The sequence below is a fragment of the Apteryx mantelli genome, chromosome 3 (genome assembly GCF_036417845.1).
Source record: "Apteryx mantelli isolate bAptMan1 chromosome 3, bAptMan1.hap1, whole genome shotgun sequence".
NCBI lineage: Eukaryota > Metazoa > Chordata > Aves > Apterygiformes > Apterygidae > Apteryx > Apteryx mantelli.
The window spans coordinates 59,521,851-59,543,306 of record NC_089980.1 but is presented as its reverse complement, the minus strand read 5'-3'; the positions used below and the strand labels follow the sequence as shown (position 1 = coordinate 59,543,306).

The 21,456-nt window shown below is 42.0% G+C and overlaps 1 protein-coding gene across 1 annotated transcript in view; it reads right to left on the bottom strand.

The window, feature by feature from the left end:
• RPS6KA2 (ribosomal protein S6 kinase A2) overlaps positions 1-21,456 on the bottom strand; it is a 331,815-nt gene that overhangs the window by 98,906 nt on the left and 211,453 nt on the right. Inside the window, exons 3-4 of the mRNA XM_067294741.1 lie at positions 18,516-18,632; positions 11,974-12,055 (exon numbers count right to left, since the gene is read on the bottom strand). Coding sequence (XP_067150842.1) covers positions 11,974-12,055; positions 18,516-18,632 — 199 coding nt within the window. The remainder of the gene's footprint in view (positions 1-11,973; positions 12,056-18,515; positions 18,633-21,456) is intronic.

Here is a 21,456-nt window from a genome sequence, read left to right as displayed (position 1 = left end):
TAACACTTTCAGCTGCTGCTAAAGAGGCCTATGGGACTGCTCAAGGATTAGAAGCTAAGGGCGTGGGCACATTAACCTAGCAAAAAGATGGAATAATTTAAGACAGTTCTGTGCTTTACCAGGTGAAAAATACAAACACAGGTGCGCTCCTCAACTTCTTCATTGCAAAGTCTGGAAACTTTGGTCTAAACCTATGTCTGTGTTAGCAAGCAGTGTAGTGCAGCTGCAGCAATCTAGAAAAAGTAACAGTGGGTGCTGGGGACCTGATATCAGCACTATATGCCTTCTGGAGAGTTGATGTCAGACGTTGGTGCCACGGCCTGAATGCCCACTAGGGGCTGGAGGGCACTGGGTGTGCTGGTTTCTTTTCATCAGGAAGGAATCCAGCTTGTCTGATCCCAAACTGCTGTGACAGCAGAGAGAACAGGGATGACTAGAGAATTGCTTCAAGAGCAGATGCCTGGTGCAAACCAAAGCGCAAATGCTGCCTGATGCTAGGTGTCCCATCACAGTTTCTGCTTCATTGCTAGACTTCTCATGGAGACAGCTGGGAATCGCTTTGTGAGTCCTGTACTGCTGCCAGAACTTTAAAGAAAAGAAAATTAGGCTACTTGGGGCAGCAACATATTAAGCTGCTGAAGCTGAGTTGCAAATGAATATACAACTACATACTAAGCTATATTTTGATATTACTGTAATAGCAGAGTGGAACAAATTTGTGGACAGGAAAGGACTGGGCAATATTCCTGCACTTACCTATAGAGGGTATGACAAGTGCAGAAGTATGTGCTCCTGTGAGAATCAGTCTGGCTGAATGATAGTGAGAAAGACAGGGAGATTGGTTATAATCTTTACCTTTATTTAAGCAAAGACGTGAATAAATTTGTCTTCCTTAGGGCAGTAGGAAGAACTTGCTATCTAGGAACCTGAGCAACACTGTTAACAAGGGGAACCTTCGCAGAACTCATTACCTACAAACAGAAAGTTAACTTCCTTTGGCACTTTGGAGAAGCTCCATTGAGGAATAGTGTGTTTTTGTTTAAAAACAAACTAGCCAAAATGCTCCCTTGCTGCAAAGCAGACAGCATTTTAAATATCCAGAACTTATTTCTTGAATATCTTGATGCTGAGAATTTTTGCCTCATAGCAGGATCTTCATGATGCACTTAGAATTGTGAAGAGGCTATAATTTAATCAGGACTGTATACAATGAGAATTCCCAGATGGTTTGTATAGAAACAGAAAATGAAATCTTTAAGTGATGCATGCTCAGGTTATTTTTACAGGCAAAAGTTTTGCCTACTCACCCAAATCCAAATCCAAGCGCTGTACAGAATCACTAAAGAAAATTAAGTATCTAACCCAGAAGTCACAATCTGGATGTAAACAAGTCAATTTTTAGCAAAGCCTATGAAAACAAACTTCCAGCAATGCTCTTTGTCATTTTTGACCTGTTCAATCTATTCTATATTTGAGGCTGGGTTGTTCTATAAAATTTGCTGACACACAATGAATAAGTTTCCTAACAACAATTTTTTTCCCCCTTATAATATATGAACACATTCTTCTCCATAGCCTATTAGACACAACCTAAGTCTGCTCTTTCAAATGTACTTTACCTTTTCCTTCAGAAGGCAAGCCCTAGATAAGGTAACTTTTTGGGAGGAAGGAAGAGGTTATCTGTCACAAGAAGGCTTGCAAAGGCACAGTAAAACCGGAACCTAATGGTGGTCTCTCTTCACTGTGAGAAGATGATCTTCAAGGTTTCATTTCCAGAACTCCTATGGGAGGACAGAAAGATCTGCTTGCTCAGATGACAGCTACTAATTCCAGCTTGCTCCTAAGTTGTGACAGGCAACATTGGCACATACTGCAGCTCAGCACAAAGCTGGAGGTCTTCTTGAGTCTCATCCCTCAGAGCTTACGTGCAAATGGATTAGGTCCAGGTGGGGACCCAAAAGCATTGCTGTGTGCCTGTGGACATACTGGCTAGGCTGATTTTTACATTTTAGAGACACTCGTGAAATATACAGAAGAATCAATTGTTACTGTTTTTGTGCACACACTAGTTTCTCCTTCCTTCCTAGATTTTCCCCACCTGATTGAAAATTTAGTGTATTCCTAAGCTTCATCATTTTGCAGAACACATTATGCTTTCCTAATCTGCGTAGGCTTGTATGCCCTCTGCCTCTGCCTGAGGTCAGCAGTACACAAGCCAGCCCTGTGCAGAAGCACAGTGCTCTCAAGCTTTCTGCACTAACTGTGTACAACACCCTTGGATTAGAGCTCACTTGAATGAAGTTGGCTTGGAGTGCAGTGGAGCAAGCACAGGTCTGTGTAAGAGACCACGCAAGAAGATGCTAGACTGCAAGCAGTGTTTTTCAAAAAGCAGGGTCTTAAAAAATCCACATCTGAAGGTCCCAAATCAGAATATGCTCTTCTTTCATGTTCTTATTTGTGGCAATACAAATTATGGTCAGGATAGTTTAGGCAGAGACTTTTTTTGTGGGGGAACATTTGATGTGAAGAAGATTTGGGGATGGGGCAGAGGGGGAGAGTCTATGTCGCAGCTGGATCTTGAAGAGCTCTTCCAGGCCCAGCAATGTTTTTTTCGAGCTCAGAACTAGGACTTTCTGAGTAAAGAAGCCATATGAAGGCAGCAGCACATAATGCAGAGGCTCCCAAGGACGTGTAACAAACAGTCTTTCCTCAGAACAGAAGGACAAGGGAAGTTCTGCTGGGGGGATCTGGAGGCAGAGGAAACCGGATGTGTGGTCAGGACTTCTCTGGTGAATTGTTTATAAGAAGATAAGAAGAGGCCCAGGAGGATATGAAAAAAATTGAAAAAGCACTTTAAGAAAAGATAATAAACCAGAATCTAAAGGGTGAACCAAAGGGAGTAACAGGGCCTCACACCAAGCACAACAGCTGAGGACAATAGGAAAAGACCCTTTCAGAACCTGGGCCCCAAAGAGCTAAGTTTATTCTAGGTGAAAGCTCTTTGAAAGTCCTGCCTTACAAGGTAAAATTCCCCTTAGACTTTTGTTTTGTTGGATTTTTGTTCCTCTCAAACCATCGGGAAACCACTGGTCTTGAATCTAAGCAGCACAATCATTGTAGGGCAACTGAGTCACGTAAAGAGGAAAACTGAAGGAACTGCTTTAGCTGACATTCAATCAGGGCAGCCATTATTATAATTTTATCAATGGTTTGGATGAAAATTACACAGTCCAGCTGCTGACACCTAAGTTCAGTTGTTCGATTTAGTGCATAATTAATACCAATGTTGTAACATTCCTGAGAACATCACAAAGTCTTTGAGAGTTAGTAAAGCTCCTCTCACAGCTTACTGCATCTATAAACATCACACCTATAGTCAGCACAACTATAAACCCATAAAAGCTTATTGGCTTAGACTGAGGGAGATGACAAACTGCAAAGCACTTCAGAGCTTTTGACAAAACAGATTATCATTTCTAAATCCCATAAGCAGAAACAGGCAGAATCTTTCCATTCTCAGTGTCAAACAGCCTCCTATGCTGAGATTTAATAGTCCATTACCAAAAGAATGGGCAGACACAAACTATTTCCTTGTGACCCATCACATAATTTTTTTAAGATTGTAACTCAACACTGCAATATTTACAAAGTCCGTAAGCATTATATCAAGGAAGTATGGCTTCATGGCACTTTCAGTAAGATTGCATATCTCCTGGAGGGATGGGTCTTCAATTTCCAAGCTCCAGAGATAGCCCTTGTATTCTAATTCAGCAACCTCTTGCGAATTTATGAGCACTTCACATGCGTTTAATAAAGCTTATATTGTAAGTGATCTAAATAGTTCTTGTTCATGAAATCCTGAAGCACCTCCAGTAAAGCTGATGGAGCTTGAGACACCTTGAGAGAAATACTGAGTGAATCAAAATAATAAGCCTGTCTTTTCCCTGTGCCCTGGTTTGCTGGTAAGTACAAGGCATACATATACTTAGAATAAACAGTCCCTGTTTTATTTGTTTCCTCAGTCTCACCGTGCATTCAGGCCAGAGGGTCAAGACTCACTGACATGTACCTCTAAGTTTTAAAACATACAGATAAGCTTTATTCTCTTTCAATCTTTATCTAAAAATCTGTTTTTCAAGAAAACAAAAGTTCTTAGAGCACTATGAAGACATGAAACCAATGCTTTAAGAGGACATTTAATAACAATATCTAATGACATTCAAAAAGACAAAGGTCTTGTTCTTCAAAGGTATTTAAGTGCCTAAATGTCTTTGAGCACCTGGACCAAAATAAAGGGTTTTATATTTGGAAATGTAGGTATTTAGTATATTGCATTTCAACAAATAGTGTTTCAAAGTCAGAAGAGTTAGTTATAGATACATACAGCCTTAAATCTGGTGCACCCCCCCACCTGGTACCTAACAGACATAATATTCTCAAACATTTTGGACAACGTTTTCCTAAGATTAATATTTAAAATGAGATTTGAAACTCCTATCTAGTTTCTTCAGGAAGTTTTCTGCTTTAAAAAATAGATACCCACAAGCTCCTTTAAAAGGAAATGAGGCATGAAGGAAATAAGCCTCTGTGTGATGTTTTCATTTACAACCAAGAAGGGCAGCAGTGTTTCCACTTTCAAGGATACATGCTGTTACAATTGCTTATTCAGATATACTCAACATTTAATATGAACTTTCATAAGGTAAAGATTAAGTTTATTAATTTTATTTTCAAATATTTGTGTTTACCACATGCACCTCTTCAAACTTTTACAATCTAAAAGGAAATACTTTGGAGCCTAATTCTTCCTTCACAGCAGGAGCGGCTCTGCTGCTCAGCAGATTTTTTCAAGCTTAAATCTACAAATGCAATTGATCTACAAAGCCCATTTCATACCAAACAACTTCTTTGAGCTCAAACAGTTAGAAAATGTTACTGATGATTACTGTACCCTTCTTATACTACCCTTTGCTGTTGGTGAATTTGGAGTCATGCTAACTAACAAGGGATAACTACCCTGGAAGGAGGCAGGAGCCGGCAGCACTCACTGGAGGAAGCACCATTTTGTACTTATGCTTCTCCCTAAACATTCAAAACCAGCCACTGCCAGAGTCAGGCTTCTGGGCTAGGTACTCCCATGGTACAACCCACTATGGTCGTTCCTCAGAGCAAGGTACAAAGTATGTTTTAACCCCTCACTCCTGAAGGCATTTAACTTCTTCACACTCATCTTTATCCAGTACTGCAGACTAATCCAGAAAAGAAAAAAAGTGTTTGCAATGTTTCCCCCTTTTCTTTTTTTTTTCCCATTTCCCCATTTTATGTGTTTTTCAAATTTGCTTTTCTATGAAAAAGACCTGCTGTAAGTCTCTGTCACAGCACTGACTCCCAGAGCCTGGACTTTCCAACTCCATGCTGTACTGTGCAGTACAGGTTAGGAAGCAAAAATCATTCAGAAATTTTTCTGGTAGCATGTCTTTTGTCAGTAAATACATTTCTCAGTGAATGCAGTGTTAACAAGTACTTAATGATTTGCTCCCATTACTTGACATGGTAATAAATACTTCACATTGGAGTGACTTCCAGCTTTTCTGAGTGTGGGCGGTCAGCAATAATTCAGTGCTCTCCTTTAAAGATGAAATTAAGCTGTCAGAAATATTATCTGTGTGCCAAAAGTTACATGGAACCTCACTGACAGCAATTCTCATTTTTGCTCTTAAATTTTCTCACTTGCCCTGTGCCAATGGGGTTTTGCCTTCATTTTTGCACTTCAAATTAAATAGCTGTCAAGTTTAACTATTTTGTAGAAGCTAGTTTGGACCTTCTCATATGTCATATATTAAGTAACAATTGTGTGTCTAAGGACGCACAAGAAACTCTCCCCAAAGCTTTTTCTGCTCAGTGGGCCTCAGAGTTATGTAGAAGAAGAGAGAAAACCTGATTTCCATCTTAGGTGGTGTGGGTTCACAAAAGAAACAGAGACAAGTCTGTGACACATGTTCACATCAGAGGAGTCATATGGTCCTACTTCAGATGACTTGCATGGCCGGTGATGCTTTCATCAGTGGCAAAACACACTGAGAGTTCAGTTCAGGCAGGGTACTTCATGGTTCTGCTCTTGACTGAGAAGTCAGAGATTCCCTCTGTTGTACATATTATATACATAGGCTTGACCATTTACTTTTTATATATTAAACCCAGTACTATTTAAGCTGGCATTTACACCATGCTGCTCTACCAGAATAAACTTTCGTACCTATATTCTAAACAAAAAGATCAGCATGTCAGCATCATTTCAAACTAATGTTTCTTTGTAAGGCTTTGTTACTGGAAAGGACTGTGTAAATTCCCAGTTTGCCATTTCCCCATCTTGCCTAGTACTCAAAATAGGTGCTGTATCTGCCCACCACCAGCCGGCAGGAACACTACTTTACAATTACTGATAGTTTCATTCTTCTTTTGGTTCCTCAAATTGAGGCAAACTAAAGCAATCTGGATTTTCAAGTGGTCAGAACTTTCTGACAATTAGCTCTCTTCACATTAGGATAGACACTTAGACACTATTATGTACTGTGCAAATCCACATCGGCCAAGAAAGAGTTAAAGAGCTGCTCTGGGCAAAATGAACACTATCCACTTCATCTGCAAGAACAGTCAGACTTTGGAGGGCAAAAAACAAGGTACAGTGCTAGGTTAGGGAAACAAAGTTGGAAGAAGAATGGATTTTTCTCCCTAACTCTCCAGAAGAACAATAAGGACTTCAGCTGAGATCAAACTTATCATGTTTGCTTTTCAGTCCAAAGTGTCTCTCCATTTACTAGGAACTTCTTTATGGTCTGAGTGAGGCCACAGCAGCCAGTGGCCCCAGAAGAAGATGACCAGCTTCAAACCTCAGTCATTTGCTCTCTGCCTATAGAGAACATACACTGATTGATCATGAGTTAGGAACAGCATGATTTCAACCACCTCAGAAGGACACTTGAAAATATGTTCTCAGAAATTTTCAGGCATATAGTGAGAAGCATCAGCTGAAAGGTCTTTCTGTCCAATAGGACTCATGTTTTTACGTCAGCAATACCTTTAGCGCAGCTAACAGAGGCAGCGAACAGAGGCAGCAGTTTGCGCAGCAGTGTTTGGGCTCTGACTAGAACTTGAGGACCTTGTTGGAAGTTGTGGGCTTTCTGAGGACCCCCCAGGAACTAGCAGGTGATTGCTGTGAACAGGAAAGGGGAAGCTAGGCAAGGACAGCTGCAGGAGGCCTTGACTTCTCCTGGGAAAAGCTCTAGCTAGGAGTGGCTGCTGCTAACGAGCTCTCTTGGTTGCCCCTGACCAGAGGGAGTTGGGGCCTTTGATCCCAGTGGCCCTTGATTAGGGCAGATCAAGCACCCTCTTAGCCAGTGCTAGGGAGAGGCCTATATAAGAGCCAGGCCTGGAGCGCAGCTCCTAGAGTGCAGCGAACAGAGGCAGCAGTTTGCGCAGAAGGGTGCACAAAGGAACCTTCATTTCTGTTCCCTGTGGTGTACGCTTCCTCAAGTATGGTCGTGACACGCTGCACAGCACGTTCCCCAGTGGCTGTTGGAGTTGCTGTGTCAGAGGCTGGGACCCAGACAGACCCTCTGACAGTAGATGCGGCTCTACAGGTCTCAGGCTGCAGGGAGTGCTTGGGGCCTCTCCGGGAGGCCTGGGCTGGCAGCCAGCTCTCCTGCAGGAGCTGTGCTGCTGTTGATGAGCTGTGTTGTCAGGTAAGGGAGTTACAGGAGGAGGTCAGTAGGCTGCGCAGCATCCGAGAAGCGGAGCAAGAGATAGACAGGGTATTCTCAGAGACCGTGCAGCTTCGGGAGTCCCAACCCCCCACGGCAGTGGAGTTGCTGGAGGGCTCTGTGCCGTGTGAAATGGTACATCATAACATCGTAGAAGAAGGCTGGAAACTGGTCACTGCTCGTGGGAGGAGAAAGGCTCCTACTCCTCCTGAAGACTTGCAGCTGAAGAACAGGTTTAGTGCCCTCCAGAAGGAGGAGGAGATGGGCATAGCTGCAAGGGAAGTAACTGGGACAACAGACCCTGTGCCTTGCCGGAACGCCCGGAAGAAGCGGCGGGTGATTGTTGTGGGGGACTCCCTGCTGCAGGGGACGGAGGCATCTATCTGCCGACCTGACCTCATGTCTAGAGAGGTTTGTGGCCTGCCAGGGGCTCGTGTGAGAGACGTCATGGAAAGACTGCCTAGGCTCGTCCATTCTTCAGACTATTACCCACTGCTGCTCTTCCATGTGGGCGCCAATGACACCAAGGGCAAACTGGAGACCATCAAGCAGGACTCCAGAGCTCTGGGGATGGTGGTCAAGGGTCTGGGAGCCCAGGTCATCTTCTCCTCAATCCTGCCAGTAAGGGGGATGGATGGGAGGAGGAGGAGACGGACTTTCCAAGTTAACGACTGGCTGCGCCGCTGGTGTTGGCAACAGGGTTTTGGTTTCTATGACCATGGGACCCTGTTTGAAGATCGACAACTGATGGCGAGAGATGGGATCCACCTCACGAGGAGGGGCACGCACGTCTTTGCCAACAGGTTGGCCAACCTGGTAAGGAGGGCTTTAAACTAGGAAAGATGGGGGAAGGAGAGAGTTATAGTGACAGGGTAGCTGGCAAAAGACTGCTCAAGTCGGGATGCCTCCAGCAGGTGAATGCAGCCAGGGAAGTGCGCATGGGATGTGGCTATGGAGGATCCTCTTGCATCCCTCCCGGGAAACCTGCATGCTTGATCGCCTCTCTGAAATGCCTGTACACCAATGCACGCAGCATGGGGAACAAACAGGAAGAACTAGAGATCTGTGTGCGGTCGCAGGGCCATGATCTCATTGCCATTACAGAGACATGGTGGGATAGCTCGCATGACTGGAGTGCTGTCATGGATGGCTATGTGCTTTTTAGGAAAGACAGGCCAGGAAAGCGAGGTGGTGGAGTTGCTCTTTATGTGAGAGAGCAACTGGAATGTATTGAGCTGTGCCTAGGGGTGGATGAAGAGCAAGTCGAGAGCTTATGGGTAAGGATTCAAGGGCAGGCTAGCATGGGTGACACTGTTGTGGGTGTTTACTACAGGCCGCCTGATCAGGAAGAGGAAGTCGATGAGGCCTTCTACAGACAGCTGGAAGTGGCCTCACAATCCCAGGCCCTGGTTCTCATGGGGGACTTCAACCACCCCGATATCTGCTGGAAAGACAACACAGCTAGGCACAAACAGTCCTGGAGGTTCCTGCAGAGCATTGGTGACAACTTCTTGACACAGGTGGTGGAGGAGCCAACAAGGAGAGGTGTGCTGCTGGACCTCGTACTAACAAACAAAGAAGGACTGGTTGAAGATGTGAAGGGCGGGGGCAGCCTTGGCTGCAGTGACCATGAGATCGTGGAGTTCAGGATCCTGCGAGGAGGCAGCAGGGCACTAAGTGGGATTGCAACCCTAGACTTTAGGGGAGCAAACTTTGGCCTCTTCAGGGACCTACTTGGAGGAATCCCATGGGTTAGGGCACTAGAAGGAAGGGGGATCCAAGAGAGCTGGTTAATATTCAAACATCACCTCCTCCAGGCTCAAGAGCGGTGCATCCCTACGAGTAGGAAGTCAAGCAAAGGAGGTAGGAGACCTGCATGGATGAGCAAGGAGCTCCTGGCAAAACTCAACCAGAAGAAGGAAGTCTACAGAAAGTGGAAAGGGGGACAGGCCACTTGGGAGGAATATAGAAACATTGTCAGAGTCTGCAGGGATGTGACGAGGAAGGCTAAGGCCCGTTTGGAATTAAATCTGGCTAGAGATGTCAAGGACAGCAAGAAGGGCGGCTTCAAATACATCAGTAGCAAGAGGAAGACTAGGGAAAATGTGGGCCCTTTGCTGAATGGGGTGGGTGCCCTGGTGACAAAGGATACAGAGAAGGCAGAGTTACTGAATGCCTTCTTTGCTGCAGTCTTTACTGCTCAGGCCAGCCCTCAGGAACCCCAGACCCCGGAGGCAAGAGAGAAAGTCTGGAGAAAGGAAGACTTTCCCTTGGTGGAGGAGGAGTGGGTTAGAGATCATTTAAGCAAACTTGACACCCACAAATCCATGGGCCCTGATGGGATGCACCCACGAGTGCTGAGGGAGCTGGCAGATGTCATTGCTAAGCCACTCTCCATCATCTTTGAAAGGTCATGGAGAACAGGAGAGGTGCCTGAAGACTGGAAGAAAGCCAATGTCACCCCAGTCTTCAAAAAGGGCAAGGAGGAGGACCCAGGCAACTACAGGCCAGTCAGCCTCACCTGCATCCCTGGAAAGGTGATGGAGCAGCTCATCCTGGAGGCCATCTCCAAGCATGTGGAGGACAAGAAAGTGATCAGGAGTAGTCAGCATGGCTTCACCAAGGGGAAATCATGCCTAACCAATCTGATAGCCTTCTATGATGGAATGACTGGCTGGGTAGATGAGGGGAGAGCAGTGGATGTTGTCTACCTTGACTTCAGCAAGGCTTTTGACACTGTCTCCCATAACATCCTCATAGGGAAGCTCAGGAAGTGTGGGCTGGATGAGTGGACAGTGAGGTGGATTGAGAACTGGCTGAATGGCAGAGCTCAGAGGGTTGTGATCAGTGGTGCAGAGTCTAGTTGGAGGCCTGTAGCTAGCGGTGTCCCCCAGGGGTCAGGACTGGGTCCAGTCTTGTTCAACTTCTTCATCAATGACCTGGATGAAGGGACAGAGTGCATCCTCAGCAAGTTTGCTGACGATACAAAACTGGGAGGAGTGGTGGATACACCAGAGGGCTGTGCTGCCATTCAGAGAGACCTGGACAGGCTGGAGAGGTGGGCGGAGAGGAACCTCATGAAGTTCAGCAAAGGCAAGTGCAGGGTCCTGCACCTAGGGAGGAATAACCCCAGGCACCAGTACAGGTTGGGGGTTGACCTGCTGGAAAGCAGCTCTGCGGAGAAGGACCTGGGGGTCCTGGTGGACACCAAGTTAAGCATGAGGCAACAATGTGCCCTTGTGGCCAAGAAGGCCAATGGTATCCTGGGGTGCATTAGGCAGAGTGTTGCCAGCAGGTCGAGGGAGGTGATTCTCCCCCTCTACTCAGCCCTGGGGAGGCCACATCTGGAGTACTGTGCCCAGTTCTGGGCTCCCCAGTACAAGAGGGATGTGGCACTAGTGGAGCAAGTCCAGCAAAGGGCTACACAGATGATTAGGGGACTGGAGCATCTCCCCTATGAGGAAAGGCTGAGAGAGCTGGGCCTGTTTAGCCTAGAGAAGAGAAGGCTGAGAGGAGATCTTATCAATGTGTACAGGTATCTGAAGGGAGGGTGTCGAGAGGATGGGACCAGACTCTTTTCAGTGGTGCCCAGTGACAGGACACGAGGCAATGGGCACAAACTGAAACACAGACACTTCCATCTGAACATGAGGAAATACTTTTTCACTGTGAGGGTGACAGAGCACTGGAACAGGTTGCCCAGAGAGGTTGTGGAGTCTCCTTCTCTGGAGATATTCAAAACCCGCCTGGATGCAATCCTGTGCAATGTGCTCTAGGTGACCCTGCTTGAGCAGGGGGGTTGGACTTGATGATCTCCAGAGGTCCCTTCCAACCTCAGCGATTCTGTGATTTAAAAGTACTTCAGTTTACTTCAGCAACAGAAAGATATTGACACTCAGATGCAAATTAATATAAACCCAAAGGAAGTCCTATAAATAACATATAATAAGTGAAGAAAGCATGCAGTTAGCCAACACAAAGTTCTTATCTGTTTTTATATTCCCCACACTGTACAGCCAGCAAAGGTAAAATCAGTGTTTTGTGTAGATTTTTTAGAACATTCACTTCAATGAGGTGCAATTTTAGAGGGTGGTAGAAACATGTTTTTGCTTGCTTATACCCTGTAAGACAGCAGCAATTAAAAAAATGACAAGAAAAGTAAATGCTAAAATAGCAGAGAAATAAAGACTGTAGCCGCTGTCCCAATTCTTACCTTTCAGAGTTGCTTTCTTAAGTACCTTCATGGCATAAAGCTGACCCGCATCAGATCCTTTGATCTTCCTCACTAGAAATACCTATGAAAAGCAGACATCTTGTGTAAATGAGAACTGAACCCTTAGTTAAGAGCATTTGCTGCATTTGACAGAGTAATAGATACTAAGCCTCAGGAATTCTACTGAAAATTATTAGCTGAAAGTATTTCATTTCTATTTTACCCATGATTGGCTGAGCTAGCTCTGGAAAGCTGCAGTCTTAAGCCACTACTTCTTCACAAAGAAGCTATGTTCAGCATTGTTAATTGCCCTTACACAGACACTTAAAGATGGGTGAACAGGCATAAACAGTGTGTGCACATTTCTTCATTTCCCAAACAGCTCTACACAAAAAAAATTATGCCTCCATTTCTTAAAAGTATTGCCATCAATGAAACTGAGGAGAAAAAACAGTTTGGTGTAATTTATGTCTTAAAACATGAATTGTGAAGAACCTAAGATGCACCTGAAGCAAATAGTTTGTAACAACTGATAAGCTGAAATATGTTTGTGTAAATGCTTTCTCAAAAAATGTCACAATTAAATAAAAAACTGAAAATCTGTTCATGCATACTTAATGAAAAGTAGGACTGTATTTGATTAACAGGTCATTATACCAAAGACAGTTTTTCCTGTTATACTTTCCTACTGTTACATCTTCTGATAGTGTGAATTTGTAATTTGAAATAACATATTTTTGTAGCTAAAATTATAATCCTTTTTGTTTTACTCCATGCAACTCTTTCTTCCTATCTGACATCAATGCATCTGAGCACAGGAGGAATAGTGAATAAATGAATCAGTAGTTCAGTTCAGTCTAGATAAACCTTTCAGTCTTTTAATGACTGAAAATAAAATATACAAGAACTTTTAGATGGTTTCCAGGACTCACTCTGTCTGCTGAGGTCAGAAATACCAGACAACAGTGTCTCATTTTTTATTTCAGCACTTTTGTTACTGGACAGAAGCAGGAAGTAAAGCCAAATGCAAAAATAAACATAAGCGCACATTTATAAATATGTTATATATATACATAAATTAACAAAGGCTAGCTGAAATGATTCAACTGATAAATGTCTAACTGGATTACAAAGATCTGTGGCAATTATTTTATTCATTGTATTTTTAGGAATCATGCTGCTCTACCAAATTGCCTCCACCCAAAATACTAAAAGCCTAAAAAAAGAGATGAGGGAATCTGTTTCCAGCATATTATTTGCAAGCTGAAATACTCTTCTTTCTGCAAAAAATTCTATAAGCAGATTATGATTTCTCAAACACCCTTTGAGGAAAGGTTTGTGGGGAGAGAGAACTTCTATCTGATCAGCTGGAGAGGTTGAAAAAAATGGGTAATTTCTCTCTGAGCACCTGTACCAGGTCTTTCCTATCTGAACAGCATCACAGCTACAACACTTCTACACCATGATCTGATCCAATTTAGTGAGACTTTTAAATTATGAATTGTTCTCAGGATGTTTCCTGTGCATACGAGACATTCACAGTTGTTCAACTGAGCTTCCTTGCCTAGCTGGGACTGCATATATATTGCTTGGTCCCATCTCCTGTTTCCCAGTTCGATTAACATACAAGTACCTCTGATACGCACAACTGCAGAAACAAATTATGAAATCTGGATGCAACAGGAATACATAAGACTTTCTGAAGTGTTTTCCTTTAACATTCATAATAAAGTGAACTCTGCTCTACTGTATTAACAGGAAGTCAAATCATTTAGAAATTCAGCTATACATAGAGAAATGTTGGGCTACTTTTCTACTCAGTCCAAGTAAAATATCTAATTTTTGTATTACTTTGAAAGGGAAGAGAAAGTCACAAAGCAAATTAATTCAAACACTACATTTTCAGCTTTATTATACTTCTGTAAAAATGGTTATAGGATCTTTATCAAAAAAAAAAAAGTCCCTCAAACTAAAATAATGCTTTTAAGATGTATTGCACATTGACCAGCACAGCATACTGCACCTGCAGAAGTATTAGGCTGTAATTCTAGAAGTACTGGGCAGAAAAAGTATCTTATCTGCCATGCAATCTTGCAAAGCTTATAATACCCCTGCAGCTGTAATAAGCAAAATTATCAATTTGTGTTACTAGTCATTTGTCAGCTGTTCCCTGTAGCATGGGATAGGGCATTTGGTCTGCTTTCCCTCCAAAACAGATGAGTCAAGAACACTGTGTGCCATTTCAGAGGACATCAAAACAATCATCAAACCAAAAAGGAAACAGAACAAACGAAAATGCATTGTACTGCAAAATGTTGATGTCCTTCTGATTATTCTTAAAGCAAGAGTCACATCGTTCCTGAAACTGTAAAATGGTCCTAGAGTGCTTACTTGACTGTTTATATTAGTTAAATTATACTAGTTGACCAGGATACCACAGACAGACATGTGGCTAAGCATAATTTTCATTTTTTTAGTTTGACATGTATGCAAGCACACCTCAGATTATTAATAACTGGCTGCATGAATAGAACTAACAAAAGTCCCTTAGCTGGAGCAATGGGTACACTATGCAAACCCCAACCTAGAAAGCTAAGCAAGTGCTGCGACTTTCAAAAGCGTTGAGCACAGTCCCTTTGACAACAAAGGCATCTTCCTTAATCCTGTAAGAAATTATTTAGGCCACAGGTGAACAACTTGAAAATCAACAGCTTTCTATCCCTGGAGACTGATCTGAGCCATCAGCTCAAATACTGAACTGATCAAAATTTAGCTGGTTGTGGACTGCGTAAGAACCACAGACCAGACTTTGCTCCCCTGTGTCTGTGCTGTCCTGGAGAAGTTACTGACTTGTTTCACATAAGAGACTAAAGGTGACTTGCAGTCACACACAACCCCAGAGAGGTATGAAGCGTACCCCTCATGTGCAGCTTCACTGAACTGCGTGGAGCGTGTCCCAGAAATCAGATCTTCTTTTGGGAAGCTGTGACAGAGACCAGACTTTTCACTTACATAATGTCTAAAGTTAGAAAGCCAGCATGGATAATTAATAATGAAATGCATTAGTACATTCTAAGGTAGCCAGGGAGCCGTTCCTAAAGTATTTATTGCACAAAATCTGAAAACTGGCTAGTCTGCTTCTGCTACTCTTGCAAAAGAGCTTTCTTTTTCTTTTTCTTCTCACACTGAATCACAAAAGAAATATCATTCTGGGTTGTTTGATTTTTCGTATTTCTTTAATATTTGAAATTCAAACACTATTATTGCTCCCTCATGCAATTCTCCAGATGAAAACTTGGAAGTGAATGCTAAATCTTCTGAATTCCCTCATCTCAAGGAACTTCTAACCGACTTACTTAACAATATAATTTTGGAATAGTCAGGAAGCTGCTAAATACTCCAGACAGTTTCTTTCAGAAATAAAACCAAACGCCCTCACTTATTATCATGGTGTTCAGCTTTGTGCTGTTTACTTCAGCAGATTTTAGATATGAGTCAGTTCCTCAAGTTAGCCAGAATGATCCACTGTTCAAGGCTGGGAAATATTAAGAAAAACAGAAAATAATACACTTAAAATGACAAAGATTTCCACGTCTGGTTTAAATTAGGTTCACACTACAGTGTCACCCTTCCAGAGGTTTCAAAGTCTGATTTAGTTAAACCATAGAAAGAATTTAAAATGCAATTGATTCCTTCTTTTTTTCTCCATCTTTTCTCCTTATTCTCATTTCCACCTGAAACAAACTGCTGAAGTAGAGTTGCCTTTGGGATAAAGCAAGCCTACGACTTATAATGCTGTCTCTCCATAACTTAGCTTGTGGTCACACAGGTAGGCAGTTTTTTAATACAAATGCTACATACATATATATTTATATATTTATAGATATAGACGTGCATACAGAGGCATATTCAGCAATGAATTATATGAGGAAATGCAGGTCTGTGTAGGCATCAAAACTGAAGTGAAAATGAAAACACAGTTTGTCTCTTAGTTAACTGATGAAAGCTTACAGCTATAAATTGCATCTAAGACTCAGACAGCTGTAGCTCTCGCAATACCAGTGTGAGGTAACTATCTATAAGCAGAGTTAATGATGCGGAAGCTGAAGCACTGAGAAGATAGGGCCAACGTCACACTGGGAGCTAGCAGCAGACCTACAGAGTGAAACTGGAATGGTTGAGTCCTCCTCCCATGCTCTCATCACAGCTATTACTCTCTTCAGCATTGGGGCTTGAGTACGGGATCTTCTCAGCAAAGCATATAGGCCTCCAAGCGTGAGCCAAAGAGCAAAGTCTGGGACTTTCAAATGTGCATTAGATCCCATCTGACTTCAGCAGCTAACCTTAAACCTCTGAATGTCCCTATTTACATCCTCTAACAAAGCAGCAATAATGCAGTCATCTCGCTGATGGACAGGTCAGAAAAAAGGTGAGGGATCTAACTTAATAAATGGTGATAACCTAATGCTCACTTGTGCTCATTAGTCTAGGTCCAGAGCCATAAGCATTACTTCCTAAACTTTTTTACATATAGGAATCAAGCAAAAGGCAAAAGTCTTTCTAAAATGAAGAGAAGTGGTTTGGTTTTGCTTATCTGCCTTTACAATATAATTGATAATACAGGCATACCTTATTTTATTGTGCTTTGCTTTATTGCACTTCGCAGATATTGTGTTTTTTACAAATTGAAGGTTTGTGGCAACCCTGCGTCGAGCAAGTCTATCGGCAACATTTTTCCAACAGCATGTGTTCACTTCGAGTCTCTTTGTCACATTTTGGTAATTCTTGAAATATTTCTAACTTTTTCATTATTATTATATATGTTTAATATATAATTATTATATATATATATATGTTATGGTGATCTGTGATCAGTGATCTTTGATTTTACTATTGGAATTGTTTTGGGGTGCCACGAACTGCGCCCATATAAGACGGCAAACTTAATCGATAAATGTTGTGTGTGTTCTGACCACTCCACCGACCGGCCAGTCCCCTGTCTCTCTCCCTCTCCTTGGGCCTCCCTATTCCCTGAGACACAACAATATGGAAATTAGGGCAATTAGTAACCCTACAGTGGCCTCTAAGTGTTCAAGTAAAAGGAAGAGTCGCACGTCTTTCACTTTACATCAAAAGCTAGAAATGATGAAGCTTAGTGAGGAAGGCAGGTCAAAAGCCGAGATGGGCCGAAAGCTCGGCCTCTTGCGCCAAACAGTGAGCCACGTTGTGAATGCAAAGGAAAAGTTCCTGAAGGAAATTCAAAGTGCTACTCCAGTGAACGCATGAATGATAAGAAAGCGAAGCAGCCTTATTGCTGATATGGAGAAAGTTTTAGCGGTCTGGATAGAAGATCAGACCAGCCACAACATTCCCTTAAACCGAAGCCTAATCCAGAGCAAGACCCTAACTCTTTTTGACTCTATGAAGGCTAAGAGGTGAGGAAGCTGCAGAAGAAAAGTCTGAAGCTAGCAGAGGTGAGGTTGGTTCATGAGGTTTCAGGAAGAAGTCGTCTCCACAACTTAAAAGTGCAAGGTGAAGCAGCAAGTGCTGATGCAGAAGCTGCAGCAAGTTATGCAGAAGATCTAGCTAAGAGAATTGATGAAGGTGGCTACACTAAACAACAGATTTTCAATGCAGACGAAACAGCCTTCTATTGGAAGAAGATGCCGTCTAGGACTTTCATAGCTAGACAGGAGAAGTCAATGCCTGGCTTCAAAGGACAGACTGACAGCAAGAAAACTAGAACTGACAGTAAGAGAACTAGAAGTGGAGCCTGAAGATGTGACTGAATTGCTGCAATCTCATGAGAAAACTTTAACGGATGAGGAGTTGCTTCTTAGGGATGAACAAAGAAATTGGTTTCTTGAGATGGAATCTACTCCTGGTGAAGATGCTGTGAACATTGTTGAAATGAAAACAAAGGATTTAGAACTTTACATAAACTTAGTTGATAAAGCAGTGGCAGGGTTTGAGAGGATTGACTCCAATTTGGAAGGAAGTTGTATTGTGGGTAAAATGCTAACAAACAGCATCGCATACTACAGAGAAATCAAATCCTTCGTGAAAAGAAGTCAATCGATGCGGCAAACTTCATTGCTTTCTTATTTTAAGAAATTGCCACAGTCACCCCAGCCTTCAGCAACAACCACCCCAATCAGTCAGCAGCCATCAACATCAAGGCAAGATCCTCCATCAGTAAAAAGATTACAACTCGCTGAAGGCTCAGATGATGGTTAGCATTTTTTAGCAATAAAGTATTTTTTATTTAAGGTAATGTACATTCTTTTTTTAGACATAATGCTATTACACAGTTAATAGACTACAGTATAGTGTAAACATAACTTTTATATGCACTGGGAAACCAAAAAATTCATGTGACTCACTTTATTGCAATATTCACTTTATTGCAGTGGTCTGGAACCGAACCCACAATATCTCTGAGGTATGCCTGTACAGACAGTGGCACCAGTGTAAATGACCTCAGAGAAAGTACATGATATTTTAAACATCGCCCTAAGTGATTAGACAGCATAAACAATTACCTTTCCGTATGAGCCTTGTCCTAATACTTTCAGCAGCTCAAACTGAGAAGGATCTGCTTTTTCAAAACCTTCCTTCACATGATGACTGATGTCTATTTCCTTCACGATTCCTTCTTCCTGCAAAGGAAAAGAAAACAAAATAACCCAAATCAGAGCTGTTATCCTAAGCAAAAGTATTGTTTATCAAAATCTCATCTTCTGTGAGGCTACAATCATATATGAAACTGTCAAATAGAAACTAATGCTTTTCCAAATATTCTGTGTGCCTGTTATTGTTGGGGAGGGGAATGGTTGGAATGTCAGGACATCCAAGCCTATTGCTTCTGTTTATTAAACGTCAAGACCAGACTAGATAGACTATATAAATTGAGGCACAGAAATACATTGCTGCCATTGCAGAGCTCAGTGTGCTCCTCACAGACGTTGCTAATAGCGGAATGTATCCACATCTGTATTACAGAGACTCCAGCACCCTTCTCTCCACACACTTCCTCAGTCTGTCTGCAAGCATCGTTTAAATTCATGTCCAAAGTGAAGCTCTCCTAGTCTCAAGAAGCAATTCTTCTTATAAGTAGGCAATAAAGAAAGGACATTGTTAAAAGTGTCTCTTCCCATTTACCTGGAAGAATGGAAAATTACTACCCGCAACCTTCTAAACAGAAAATAAAATTAAAAATTTAGATGGGATAGTGGGGTGAGAAGGAGAAAAGAATGGCATACACTTTTTTTGTTCACAGGAATGAGCTTTAAACACTTTGCATTTTCCAGTTTCTTTTGTTGAAATATTTCCATTGTCAATAGAGGCACATTCCTTAAAGATACCAACTGAACTAGGACTTTTTTCTTGCAATCTGTGACATATGACATTTATTCGTTTGTTCTGTGTTATTATGGCATATTCCTCTAAAAACAAAGGGGCTGGGTCCAGAGGGACTATGTAGAGTTTGCAGCAACCCAGAAAGTCACTGAGCTGAAAGGAAATCCGAAAGCAAGGACCTGCTCTTCAAGGACACAGTGGCAGAGGAAGACAATATTTATAAGCCTTTTTTATTTCTGTAGTGTCTCATGCACCTGATTATGAGCTTTTAAAATCCAAACTACTTGTTCTAGCTTCTGTTCAACTAAATGGGGGTTTGAGCACCAAAACTTTATTTCCCAGATCTGAGGGAATTGCTCATTTATACTGAAGGAATAGGTCTGAGCATGCCTGTACCTAAGAGAAGCTGCTGAAATCTTCTAAACAATATTTTTAAATGGAATTTTTGCTATAAATTCCCTTTTTCCCCCAAGAAAAAAAATCTCAATAAAACCTGGAAATGTAATGTTTCCCTCTCCTTCTTAAAAATGAATGCGAGGAAAAAAGAAATAACATCCTAAAATAAAAACACTTTCACAAAGCTATTTGGCCACACATTTATTTTTCTAAACAAGAATAAATTTGACTCCTGTCTTCTTCAAGAAAATTGGTATCATTTTGGACCAGCTATAATGACACAGCTGATGCATGTCTAGCATTACCTAGACCGCTCTGTACATTGCAGTTTCATCCCCTCTCTTCCCTACCTCATCTTTTATCCTCACATTCTTTGAAATAGGGACTATATCTTCCTCTTGGTTTGGAAAGCTCCCCGCACTTTGTGCATGCTACCAGAATCCTGAAAAATTATCATCATCTGATAGCAAATAGTTTTTCTGATCTTGATTTCTCTACTTTAAGTGATTTGCATGGAAGAAATTGCTCGAAACTGATGGCCAGCTCTCACAGACAGATTTAAAGGTTTTCTAAGTGTGTAACCCTGCCAGGACCTCCCTTCTGTTTTTGTGCAGGAGAGAGAGTGTCCTTCTGGTTTAAAAACATTTGCTATTTCAAATTTTTATTCAAGAGAGAAATAATAGTAAACTGATATAAATTTGACACTTTATATTCTGTTTCTTAAGGAAACCAAGACTTACCTAGATGCTACAATCAAAGGCTCCAGCAAATTATGAAGTAATGAGCTTTCATACTTAGGGACATGTGTTTTTATATAAACTGGAAGCAGCTGAGGGCCTCACACATTGCTAAGAACATAATTTGAGCTAAGCCACCCCCCTCACCACACTACAGCTCAAGTAAAGTATTTGGATTGCATGGATCGCCACCAATCTTGCTAAGGGGTTGCTCACAAAGGCTAAAAATGACTCCCTATAGTTGCTAGTGGCTCCTGCACTGAATCACCTTTTACTCCCCGTGGCAGACTTGATATGCTCGGCAGTTCTGTCTCCAGTGACCGTAGACAAAATTTGGGAGGACTAGCTTCTGCAGGCCAACCTTTGTGAACATCCCCGAAAACTTTTATATGATGAGAAAACTGAATGACTTTTTTTGAAGTCAGTGTAGCCTGACAGCACTCAGCCATAGTTCCACAATTTTACCCATCTCTGTTTTGCACAGAAATACAGCAAGTAAACACCATCCGTCAGAACCAGAGGAAACAGGAGCTGGGTCCAAATTTCACAACATATCCAGGAGACAAAACTCTGCAAAAAAGAATTTAACCCCGATTTCTTGTACACCAGACATCTTCCTCAGAATTGCTTCTTCTTTTCACTAACATCTTGTCTTCAAAAACTGTAGATAAGATCTACCTCCACCAAAAGTCTTTTCCCTTCTGTTTAGCTAGTACTGAAGCCTAAATCACGCTAATAATTTCAGCTACATTTGCAGGTTTAAACAATGAAGTTTTTTATGAATCATTAAGTTGTAATGAATCATTAGAGTCATAGGCCTACAAACTTAAGCATGTTTCCCCCTGTGTTATTAAATTTATATAAACTCTTTAGTTCAAGGTATATATACTACAGGAGTATATTAGAACTACTAAGGTGATGATGATTCTGCTTGCTGGAAGAATGCTTAAAAATTTGAGTATTCCCAGAGAATAGCATAATTAATTCATAA